At 35.8% G+C, this 13,125-nt stretch overlaps 1 protein-coding gene across 1 annotated transcript in view; it reads right to left on the bottom strand.

Moving 5' to 3' along the window:
- MAN2A1 (mannosidase alpha class 2A member 1) overlaps positions 1–13,125 on the bottom strand; it is a gene marked incomplete at both ends in the record, with an annotated part of 172,795 nt that overhangs the window by 66,015 nt on the left and 93,655 nt on the right. Inside the window, 2 exons of the mRNA XM_080697892.1 lie at positions 8,057–8,127; positions 10,222–10,330. Coding sequence (XP_080554018.1) covers positions 8,057–8,127; positions 10,222–10,330 — 180 coding nt within the window. The remainder of the gene's footprint in view (positions 1–8,056; positions 8,128–10,221; positions 10,331–13,125) is intronic.

The following is a 13,125-nucleotide window of genomic DNA, read 5'->3' as shown; positions in this document are numbered from 1 at the left end:
ATATTTAGCAGACATGCCAAAATTAATGCCAGCTATTCTCTGACACTATCTTATCTTCTTTCCAGGGTTTTATTGTGAGGTTCTATGAAGATTTGTATTTCCAAATATCCTAACTAGAAGTTATTACAGTCTTTTCTGAGCTGTAAGTGGCAGTCACACACGAATTCTGGCTTCATACTGTACCATTACATCTCATCACAGCTCTACATATATAGACACATAGTTTTCCTACCCCTTCTGCACCTCACTGATTATGCTCTTCAGTGGGATAACTGCAAGATGTTGTAAGTCCCAAGCAAAATCACTCCAGTGTCATCAGATAAACCATACATTTAAAACACACTGTGTAAAAACTTCACTGCATAATAATCCCACAATTAATTAGAACCACACAGTCAAGGAAGTTCTATTTAAAATATAAACAAAAAGGCAACTAAAAACAGACTAACCAGACAATTTAGCAGGTGTTCTCTACACATTTAACTACTTTGCCATTGCTTTTCAAGAAATAAAACTTAAAACCATCATTTTCAAATGCAACCTCTTTAATCACTTCTACAAATAAGATCTAAAATTATCTTGTACTTATGAACAAAATCACAACAGACTGTAAGACTTTGAGAAGGGAAGATTTTTTAAAGTTCACTTGAAATCGATGGGAAGAATGAGTAAAGATGCCTTGCCTGGGCAGCACTAAGGAGGCCAGCCTCACTCTGACAGTCACGTAAAGGTCCATGTAGGACAGACAGAAGCCTAATGACAAAACACTTTGTTCAACTTCTAAATGACAGCTAAAATGTAATAACACACAATTATACTGTTTAATGCAACTAGCATAAAGTTTAGGCTGTCTGACAAAACTGTAAAAAGTCTTATTTCAGGAGGTACAAGAATGGACTAAGAAAGTAAAAAGAAAACAATGGATTCTGATTGTGAGTAAGTTTGAAGTTCGGTAGCTAGCGATGCTACACACATCAAGGAAAGCTCTCTTGCAAGTTGTAAAGTGAATTCCTGGGTGTCTTCCGGCTTGGAGAATGTGGTACAAAATGAACAGTTGGTGTGGCTTGACCAGCAAACATTCTTCAAGACAGACACTTTCTAGCACCCAAGAAGAGTACTGGAGCATCCAAGCACTGGGAGCAGTTACGGTTCAACACCATTCTCAAAAGCCAAGCTGGCTTCTATCCCACTGCATCTTTTTTAGAGAACCTGCTGATCATTTCTCCCAGACCATTACTCAACAACATCTACAACCTCTAATCTACGAAACTCAAAAAGCTCTGAAAAAAAATCAGAATATTTTTCATAACTCATTTCAGTCCCAAATGGACTGAAATCTATATAGAATCTTAATCCCATTTGATTTGAATTTTCAAATACTATAAAGTAGATCCTGCAGCATATGCCATATATATATATATATATATATATATATATATATATATATATATATTACTTTCCTAAAGTTAAATAAGAACCAGAATTCACAAAAATATCAAAGATATCAGGTAAGGTAGTGTGGACTTGTTTTTAGGGGCAGTCTACACAGCAGATTCCAAGTCACAGACTATTAGAAAAGAGACTGAATAGGCGCTGAGCAAAAAAGAAGAAATGAAAGTGTCAAGAAAACATGACCCCGTTTCAGCATCGACAGAAAATCAAAGAGGAACCTCTCATTGAATAAACAGTTGTATGAGCCAAGGAATAACGAGCTATATTTTAGTATGATCCTATACAGGTCACTGAGAAATAGTAAGTGAAGTAGAATACTCTATTTTCTTAGTATGTGGGTACCACAAATCCCAATAGGGTATGAATGTTCTTATTTTATGAGCGTTTTCCCTTATTGCTTTATCAGTTCTTAATTCTATAGTATCTCAATTATGTCTTGGTTTTAGAATACATTCTCAGTGTCATTAATAAGTGTTTGAAATGACTTTTCTACTTTATTGATAAATCTTGAGATTAAGTTTTAAAGATATTTCTAGCACACAAGACTGATTTATTCGGCATATAATTATTTTACAGTATACAGCACACACCTCCAATCTCTGGGGGCAGGAAAGAGTAACCAATAAGTAGAAAATATAGTAACTGTTCTTTGATCTGGTTACTAAGTCTAATGAGTAGATGCTTTTAGTTGCCTCCTATTAACCATTACTGCTTTACTGACTTATACAAACACAATTCCATTCATGTTGGCAACAGTTCTAGTTTTTAAAAATTTTCAAAATTAACAACAAACCTGTTTTCCCATACTAAGGGTAGCTGTGTGGCATAGTTATGGCCCATGAAATATAATTAAAACTCTAATATCAGGTTCGAGGCTAGCCTCCATAACTCAGTGAGACTCTCGCTGACTCAATGAGACCCTGTTTCAAAATAAATAAAACAAGGCTGGGATGTAGCTCAGAGGTAGAATGCTCCTAGGTTCAAGCCCCAGAACACACACACACACACACACACACACACACACACACACACACACACACACACAGTTGTATCCCTGAGATACCTTAAGTCAGCTTTTGTTCTGGGTACCTTTACCATATGTTTTTTTCCCTTCTAATTGAACAGTTACCAAGGTGTTCTATGAAGTAACTCCCTTTTCTTTTATATTATCTCTATCTGAACCTTTTTCATATAGAAACTTTTCATTTATATGAAAACTTTTCATTTATATCTTTGTTCATTACCCCTGCTCAATTTTTTCCTAAAAGATCTCTAATTCTTTTGTTGGAATCTTGTCTTCCAAACCTATCATCTTCTTTCCATATGCTGTCCTTTTGTCTGCAATCATAAACAGCATCTCCTGAGCTGCCATAGCACTGACACACTCTTTTTCACATTAGCTCCAGTCTTCGGAATCCCTAGTGAAGATACTCTGTTACTATCTGCCCTATAACTTTTTCCATATGGTCTTGTCAATTTTTCATTTCAGCCTAGAGATCATGACTCTTAAGCTTTGATACCTTTTTTTTTTTTTTGACTGTTCCAAAACCACATCAAAACACTAGTCAATATAATTAACTTTTAACATATAATTAACTAACTTACCAAGCTGATGGTAGTTTCAGTCACGTAGAAACTTTTTAGCAATTTACATAATATACTATGTTCTAGTGAATGTTTATTTTTATTTTTAAAAATTTTTTATTTTTATTTTTGGAGATATGAGAGTTCAATCCAATGTTCAGGGCTGCCCTGTCTTTTTTAATTTGAGACAGGGTCTTGGTAAGCCACCCACGGATGGCCTGAAATTTACAATCCTCTATCTCAAGATCCCAAGTTGCAGGGATCATGAGTGTGTGCCACTGTGCTCAGCTGCTCTATTAGGGAAAGGATCCTTTCTAAACATATCTCAACAGATTACAGACAGAATGAAACATGTTTTTAGAAAATGAGAAAACTAGTTACACTATATTTTTAAAAAGTAAAAATGAACCGAGTAAGGCAGTGTGCACGCCTGTAGTCCTAGTACTTGAGCAGCAGGGACTGGAGGACCACAGTTTCAAGGCTAGCCCCAGCAACTCAGTAATAAAAATAACTCAGCAATAAGATAAAAAGGGCTGAGATTGTAGCTCAGAGGTATAATGACTCTGGGTTCAATTCCAAGTACTAAAAAATAAAAGTCAAAATTAACAAAATATAGTACAGATGGATTATTAGTCAAAACACACACTGTTTACAAGCAATTTATACTTTAAAAAAAATCTCAGAGCAGAATTTATGAACTCATCCCTTAAACTCAATATATCATACACTATGCCATTAATGCCAAGAGAAAACTAGACTGGATTAACTTCATTTTTATGTTTTTAGCAGTCTCCAGCAGTATCAGCAATTTACCCATCAGAAGAAACCTTTTAAAGGTAAGGATTTTCTGCTGTTCTCAGCATAATAGAAACTGGAGGGTCTAGAATGTCAAATCCTAGTCAAACCTTAATCTTCAAGACTATAACTTATTTTTCACTAAGCAATATGAAGACATTTCCCTACTAGGTTTCTAGTATAAGATTTGAGCTTAAATCATTATTATGCATACACAATAAGCACACTTTTTATACTAATTATCACTGCTAATGCTTTACCAGCTCCCCATAATCAAGCAGCATGCAAGCTCCATCTAGAGAGTTACAGCTCCCACCATCAAACTCACCTCTCAGGCTTGGTGAAAGTTACTGAATCTCAGTTCCATCCTTAAGCTACAAAATACTTCTACCAAATCCAATATAATAAATAAAGCTTCCAGAATCTTAGTAGTTAGAAATCTCTTTTCCTACAAATTCCATTTCCAAGCAACAAAAATAAGTTCATGAGCTTGGTTTCTTCATTTAAATTGTACATTCAGACAATTGATATAATTTCTCAGATACATTCTTTCTTGCTATATACATATACATTGATGACATACCAAATGGGAAAAGAAAAAAAAAAAACCCAATGCCTTGCATCCCATTAACTAGGAGATAGTACCAGAAGAAACCGTTTAAGTAACAACATTAAAAATGTAAAATGCAGCCAGGCGTGGTGGCACACTCTTGTAATCCCAGCATTTGAGAGGTAGAGACTGGGGGATCGCAGTTTGAGGACAGCCTCAGCTACTTAGTAAGGCCCTCCGCAACTTAGTGAAACCCTGTTTCAAAATAAAGAATAAAAAACAGGGCAGAGGGTGTAGGTTGGAGATCAAATGCTCCTGGGTTCCATTCTCAGACCCTCAAAAAAAAAAAAAAAAATGCAAGCCGGGCATGGTGGCACATGCTTGTAATCCCACCATTTAGGAGGCTGACAGTAGGATCTCCATTCACAGACAGCCTCAGCTATTTAGTGAGGCCCTTTGCAACTCAGTAGGACCCTGTTTCAAAAAAAAAAAAATAAGGAATAAAATATAGGACTGAGGGGTATAGCTCAGAGGTAGAATCCTCCTGGGTAACATCATCAGTACAAAAAAGAAAAAAAAAAGTAAAATACAAAATAAGGTGAATACTCTATTTAAATAATAATGCCAAAAAAAGACGTATTTGTAAAAACTTATTGGATGAGGTCAGCTGATTCAGCTACCTGGGAATATCTTTTGCGGCACTCATTTTGAAGAAACCCCAAAATGCAATCCTGGTGATGTTATTCTGTAACAATGAAATGATACTTAGATGAATTTTTTTTTAGATTCCTGGATATAAAACTCTAAAATCCCAAATAAGTTCTTAAATAAATTCAAAGTTATCCACTGATGACTTGTTTTATCTGTAGTAATATTAACATGTTCACTAGGAAGTACTCTAGAACCCAATGTCCAAATACTGAATTTTGAAAGAACTACCTGGAAGAAGATATATAAGCATACTTTTATTTTCATACACTATGAGCCATGTAATAAGCATTTGGTGTTTAAAGCTTAATAGTCTCTTTCGTCAGTAATTAAATGTATTTTGACATATCCTTATACTGAATTCTTAAATAAATGAAAGAAACAGTCCCTATCTTGAAGGAATTTATAGTCTAATGGAATTAACTTATACGGGCAGAAATAAGCCAGCATCAAATGGTGGCCATATGAGTGAGATATCTTAGGTGAAAATTTGAAGCCAAAATCATAATGGGATGAGACTCAGGGAATCATGGAAGGAAGGTGAGTCTATTTTAAACATGAGAGGCATGTGAATCATGGCCACCAGCAAATCAACTGTGGTAGATAGTCTCTAAAGATTCCTACATCATTCCCTCTGGTTCCTATACATGCTCCTCATATCAAGAATGGAGGATAATTCCCCTTTACTTGAATCATAGCTAACCTTAGTGACCTGGATCAACAGAAGGAGTGGATGTTCTAGGTGAGTTCCTAAGAAGGCTTGAAGTTTCCACCTAGAAAACTCCCAGGTTCCTCATTTTGAGGACTCTAATTCTTGAGGCACTCTCTCTGAAACAGCCAAGCTAGAGAAGCCGAGTCTCACAGAGTCCATATTGGTGCACTGGCAGGTGAAAGCCCCACTGAAACCCTTAGCCAATAGGCTACAGCAATCTCCAGCAACGTGAGTCCTCTGACTTTGGTGAACTGCAGTCCCAATCATCAACTGACTTAATGGTATGAGAGCCCAACCACAAAGTGGACAGCAGTGCTACAGAACCATAACAGACACAATAAGCTGCACTTATAACATTAAGTTTTGGGGTAGACTGTTAAGAAATACACTATTAAATAATTTTACTGGCTGGGTGTGGCGGTGCACGCTTGTAATCCCAGCATTCGGGGGGCAGAGACTGGAAGATCGTGATTAACAGACAGCCTCAGGTACTTAGCAAGGCCCTTCACAACTCACTGAGACCATGTTTCAAAAAATAAAAGGACTTAAAAAACAACAAAACAAAAAACAGGGTCAGGGGTGTAGCTTGGAGGAACAATGCCGCTGGATTCCATCTCTGGTACAACAAATACATACATACATACAAACAAACACATACATACATACATACAAACATACATACAAACATACATACAAACATACATACAAACATACATACACACATGCATACATGCAAACATACATACAAACATACAAACATACATACAAACATACACACATACACACATACATACATACATACATACACACACATGCATGCAAACATACATGCAAACATACATACACACACACACACACACACTAAAAAATTAGGGCTGGGGGTATAGCTAGGAGGTAGAATGCTCCTGGGTTCCACCCCTGGTACGGGGGAGGGGGATTACTATCAATTCCTACTTTCCTCAGTAGATGGTAAGTCCATGGAAAATGTTGAGATAAATAACTTACTCAGAGCTCTGCTTTAGGGTACATTCCTCTGAATTTACTGTGTAATAATCAGGAACATAGAGAAATGAAAGATGAAAGGACAAGAAGCCACAAAATAATTCAAGCAGAGCATAAAGGACAGCTCAGACCAGAGAGTAACAGGAAAAGAAGATGAATGTCTGAGATGTGTGGGGTTAAAATCCAGAAATTCTCCAATTGGTTAAACTTAAGAAATAATAAAAGGAAAAGATAAAAGTAAATTCTAGGGCTTCTGAACTAAGAAAACTAAAAAAAAAAAAAAACAAAAAACAAAAAACCAATAATTCTATTAAACAACATTAGGATCCAAAAGGAAACCATGTATGGAGAAAACCAGAGGTAATTAAATTAGAAGTATAGGAAGGTGAGAGAGAAAGGGAACCATTCAACGAGCAACTGGCAATGGGGATATGTTGCATATTTTCAAAAATTAAATACTTTTTATATCTAGTTGGTATCCTGAAGTCACCCACGCTGAGAAAATACTGACTTCCATTCTGTCTCCACAGTTAATCGTATCATTAAATACCTAACTAAAATTTTAAGTACTTAAAAGAAAATGTGTAATCATAGTTTTGAGAAATTACTCTCAAATTGAAAATGTTTACTATAGTTTAAATGTATCCCCCAAAGTTCACTGATTGGAAACTTAATTCCCAATACAACACTAATGGGAGGTGAGACCTTTAATAGGTCATGAGACCTAGCTCTATTAAATAGATTAATACCATTATCACATGAGTAGGTGAGTTATCTTGAGAGTAATTTCCTGAGAAAGGAATGAGTCCAGCCCCCTTCCCAGCTTCCTCTCTAAGCAGGCTCTCTTGCCATTCTATCTTCTACCCTGGGAAGACACACCAAGAAGGCCTTCAAGCCCTCAACAGATGCAGCCCCTCCGATCTTGGAGGAGATTCTACAGATGAGCAAATAAGGTGACCTAACTGAGGGGATGGGAGGGGGTAGAGGGAAACTCTCTAAAGCACATGATGTACTTAAACATATCAAAGTCAATCACTAAACCAAGCATGGGCAGGAGGGAGGAGAGGGAATGGGGCAGGAACTCGGTAAGGGCTAATTGGGTGGTGTGTGCATGTACATGTATGTTTCCACCATCTTTTATCCCATTAACATGTATGACCACAATGCACCAATAAAAAATTTTTAAAAAGTGCAAACTATGAAAACCAGAAGAGCCAAAAAAGTGGTAAAAGTTTTAGAAATTACAAATTTACCTTGGGTCACTTTGACTCAGATGTATTTTGTTTTTCTGTGGCAGAGAATCATAAGATTCTTGATCTGAATCCTAAAAAAAAAAGAATTTATTTTACTTTTAAAATTTGTTTCAAAACAAGTTTTGATAGTGTACAATAAGAAACAAGAATCCTCTTTCTAGGTATATAAGATACATTAAAATTCAAAGAAACAATTCGTATGTATGTGTATTTATGTGTCCAGACTTCAAAGCACAATATATTTTAGCAACCAGGGCTAGAATCCATAACAGAAGGCTTTGTTAGAAACCCAATAAATCAGAGTTCTAGAAAAAATTCTATAAAAGGCTTTACTACTTTACTTTTGTTATCATGTGTTTCAGATACTGCATGTCCATTTCTACAAGAAATGGACTTTTTACTTTAACATGAAAATATGTAATCGTTATTTTATTATAAGATCATCTATAAAAATACTGAAGCTGGATCTCTGATTTCAGGTGTGTAAATACAAGTTACATATAAAATTCTACAGCACATTTAAAATAAATTATAAGGATAAATAAGTCTAATTTTAAAATCTCTGATGCTTGGCAGGTGACGCACACCTGTAATCTCAGCTGCCTGGAAGGTTAGGCAAGAGGATTCCAATTTTGAGGCCAGTCCCAGCAACTTACCAAGATCCTGTCTCAAAATAACATAAAAACATTACAGGCTCAGTGGTACAGTGCTAGCCTACCATGCACAAGGCCCCACGTTCAATCCCTAATACTGCAAAAATAAAATTAAAATATCTGAGTAGTCAAGTGGAAGTGTAAAAAGGGTTAACAATCAACCACTCTTGCTAATTCTTTTTCTTGCTGCAGAACAGGCATGTTCTACCTTTCAGAACAGTTTGTTGTAATTAGCACTTCTGGTTCTAACAGCAGCAGGAGGCAAAGCAGGTATTACCCTTCAAGTTTACAGATAAATGAATAAAGGCCCATGAATGCAAGTATCCTTTTCAAGGCCTTACAGTCAGGGCCAAAGCTAACAGCTGTTCTCTAACTCTTTTAACCCTGCTCTACTGCCACACGTGTTTCAGTGCTGCCCAAAGCTCTCAACGGACCTCACCCCAAAACCAGAAGACCATTCAAATGCAGGGTTAGTAGAGTCAAATTAAGGACTTGAAAAAAACTGAAATATAAAGACGTTCCTAAGGAGGCCTAACTGGGGGTGATGGGAGGGGGCAAGAAAGCTCTCTAATGTACATGATGTGCATTCACATACATATCAATGTCAATCACTAAGACAAACATGAGAAAGAGGGAGGGGATGGAAAGGGGTGGGGACTGGGTAAGGGCTAAAGTGATGTGTACATATATGCCTCTGATGTCTTGTACTCTGTTAAGATGTACGACTACAATGCACCAACAAAATATTAAGTTTAAAAAAAGGGTTCTAGCCGGGTGTGGTGGTGCACGCTTGTAATCCCCGCGCTTGAAAGGTGGAGACAAGAGAATCGCACAGGTTTGAAGCCAGCCTCACTGGCTTAAGAGACCCTGTTTCCAAGTAAAAAAAATATAAAATAGGTCTTGGGAGTGTAGCCTGAAGAAGGACTTCCAGGAACACCAGTATCACCAAAATAAAAAAAAGTTCTAATTAAAAGCAGAATAACTAATTGGTAATGCCCAGCTGTGTGACAGTATCACTATATGTATTCTATAAGCCTATATTTTTTTATCTTCCCTTAAATGAACTCACTGTGTTATTTTTCATTTTAAGATTTAGTCAGAACAAAATATACATCAGAAATAAAACAGATACACTTAGAAAAGAATGCACAGATAATTTTAAAAAAATAATACAAATTATTTTAAATAAAGTACAAAATAATAATTATATTTCAATATTTCTTTTCATTCCCTTTTCTGATACAAGAATCATACTTTTTTTCTTCTTTTTTTCTTTTTGGTACTGGGTATTGAATCCAGGGGCAATCTACCTCCGAGCTATACCCCCAGCCCTATTTTATTTTTTAAATTTTATTTTTCTCATTACCTTGCTGAGGATCTTGCTAAATGGTGAGGCAGGCCTCGAATTTGCAATCCTCCTGTCTCAGCCTCCAGAATACTTGCATTACAGAAGTGAACACCATACCCCACTAGAATCATACATTTTTATAACTATAGAAGAGATCAACTAACCATCTGTAGGACGGAAGAGTAAGATTCGTATATTTGTTTGTCCTTCAATATAAGAAAGAATGCAGAATCTCTAATTATCTTTTTCAGAACAAGTAATGAGTTAAAGAGTCTGTAAAATAAAAAATTAGATTAGTCTGAGAATTTAAACACATGATACAATATTTTAAGCTTCTTTACAATGGTCAAACCACCTATAATACGTTCATCTTTTATTCACAAAATGAAAAATATAATGAATGTATAAATTATCTCTGAACATCTCTTAACCAGAACTGAGACTTAAAAAAAAAGGTTAATCAGAAGATATTCTTGGTCAGAATTCACTTCAAACAGAAAACATTTAGAGCACACCTGAAACACATTAACTTATCCAAGCACTTGTATTTTCTATGAATATGATTCCAAATAATAAATAATCTATAGTATGATCACTACCCTAACAGTGACAAGGTAGCTTGTAAAAAGCAATGTTTTTTTTTTTTACTTTAGAAAAAAATTCAACAAAGGTTAAAACAATGGCAAAAGGAAATATGAGATTCTTAGTCCACAAGAAAATTCCATAAGGATATAAACTATTCTCCAGGAATTAATGGTGATATTTTACTGAATTTAATTTCATGTTCTTGTTCAAGACAAGAAGAGAGATTTTCACAGATCTGGATAATGAAATTATCTGTATCCCTGTTACTTCTCTTGGTCTTTGAAATTACTGTCTTCAAATTGTATTCTTACATCTGAGAACCAAAAGAATAAGAGTTTAATGATTCATGATCAGTTTTGCCATGTAACCTCAGTATATCATCAGCTATTGCTGAAGCACTACACATTAGAAAATAACCGGATTAAGGGTCCCACCACCAAATCCAATCATGGTTCTTTAAGGCTTTATAGACTAGGCATTTTTAAGTAAACTCATAATGGAGGAAACTGCAGAGAGACACTCTCAGTTGTGTTTCAATAAACATCACAATGCTTCTATAATGCTTATACAGTCATCATTTTCTCCAGTACAGAAGGCAACTGTCACAGGACCTATGATTAAAAATATTTTTGTTGTCATGCAAAAACAAAAAAATCTGTAAAATAATTAGATATAGCTTTGTTTTATAAACATTAGTTTCCTTCAAAGATGTAAATTCCCATGATGAATAAGTTATTGATTAAACATACTTATATATTAAATCTATAACTTTAATACTAAAATCGTATGGATGGAAGTTAATATTGTCATCCAATTAAATTCCTCAGTATATTCAAACATTTCCCAATAGTAGTAAGTGTTCTCACCAGACTAAAAGACCGTATGAAAGGATATAGTTCAATCTTGGAGATAACCCCTTTAACCTTAATTTGTGTTTAGGAATATGACTATCTTTATTAGGCAGCCTGAACCTGTATAATAAAAGTCATGTTCTCCAGAAGTTAAAATCATACATGTATCACAATGCATTAGGAGTCCCAATTACCCTGAGTGAAAGCCATGATGTCTTCATCCCAACAACACACATGTAAGCCTTCTAATGAGACGGGAACTAAAAACAGCAGACCATTCCCCACTTCCTCAGGACATATTAAGCTGTTTTGTTTAAAACAAAACAAAATGAGCCAGGCATGTCAGATGTCTGTAATCCTGGTACTTGGGAGGCTGAGACAGGATAGCACTAGCACCTCTAAGGTAACTTAATAATACTCTCAACAACTTAGCAAGACTTTCGAAATAAAAAATAAAATAGGGCTGGGGGTGTAGCTCAGAGGTAGAATGTCCCTGGGTTCAATTCTCTGTCTCTTACTTTTTGTCATACACACACACAACAAAGCACAATGTTTAAACATTGCATTAATACAGGATTTCTCAGGCTCTGTCAGTCTGTCACATGTACTTATGCTATTGATATGGAGCACAGTTCAGAAGAAATCACTTAGGAATCAGTTTTCTAGTTTGCGGTCATTGCTGTTGTTTAAACAGATGGTATTATATCCATTATTCAATTTGATCTATGGATTAGGATCCTCACACTCACTCACCTGTTGTTCAGTTTTTTCTTCCTACCCACATTATAACTTAGGAATAATTGGCAGGATTCTAAAACCTTTCTGTAACGGACCTCTTTACCATTTTTCCCTTTCACATATGCCCTATTATCTCTTTTGAAGCTGGAACATTCAAAACAATGTCCCAGTCTAATTCCTATTAGAATCAACCTCCAAACACACCATAAAGTAATCTTGCTCTACAGTTTATAATTACATAAGCAGTCTACTTTGGCAGCATGACTCTGATTCACCCTAGGATGGCAAGGAAGAATGGGAAAGAGCCTGGATCCCCTTTGACATTGGGGAGCTGCCACACCTGACATGACCTGGTTACTCACAGACTTCTTTCAAAAACATAAAAATAAGTGGGAAAGATTTATTCAGCTTGGGGTTGCTATTAATAGCAGTCAAATGCAATCTTTTAGTCATATACTTATTCACAAGGACATTTCTGCCAATGTTCTGTTGTGAATGAACAACAGTCAACAGTCTACGTACAAGACAATACCCAATGATAGCTGCCTCTTTGTTTATAATTCTCTAACTTGTGTTTTGAAATTTCCTCCTTAAAATGTCTGTGCTAATGGCTTGATAATTGCTATGACTTTTCAATTGAAGTGTGAAACACTTGCAAAGCATATTTGCAAATGTCAAGTACAATTCGAGAATCACTATGTCTTTTTGCTCTAACATACAATTCTGCATGGGGCTGTTTCTGTAAGCTAAAAGCAATACAAAACATATTGGGGAACTAATGACAGGCTTCACAGGAAAGTCACAAGAAAGAAAATGTTCTGTAGCAAAACTCTATGACTGACACCCAAATATGTGTAATAGGGCAGCCAGAGAGGGCAAACTGGCAGTGTGGCT

This window comes from Muscardinus avellanarius (genome assembly GCF_963383645.1).
Source record: "Muscardinus avellanarius genome assembly, chromosome: 1".
In the NCBI taxonomy this organism is placed as follows: domain Eukaryota; kingdom Metazoa; phylum Chordata; class Mammalia; order Rodentia; family Gliridae; genus Muscardinus; species Muscardinus avellanarius.
This window is presented reverse-complemented; position numbering and strand designations above follow the sequence as displayed.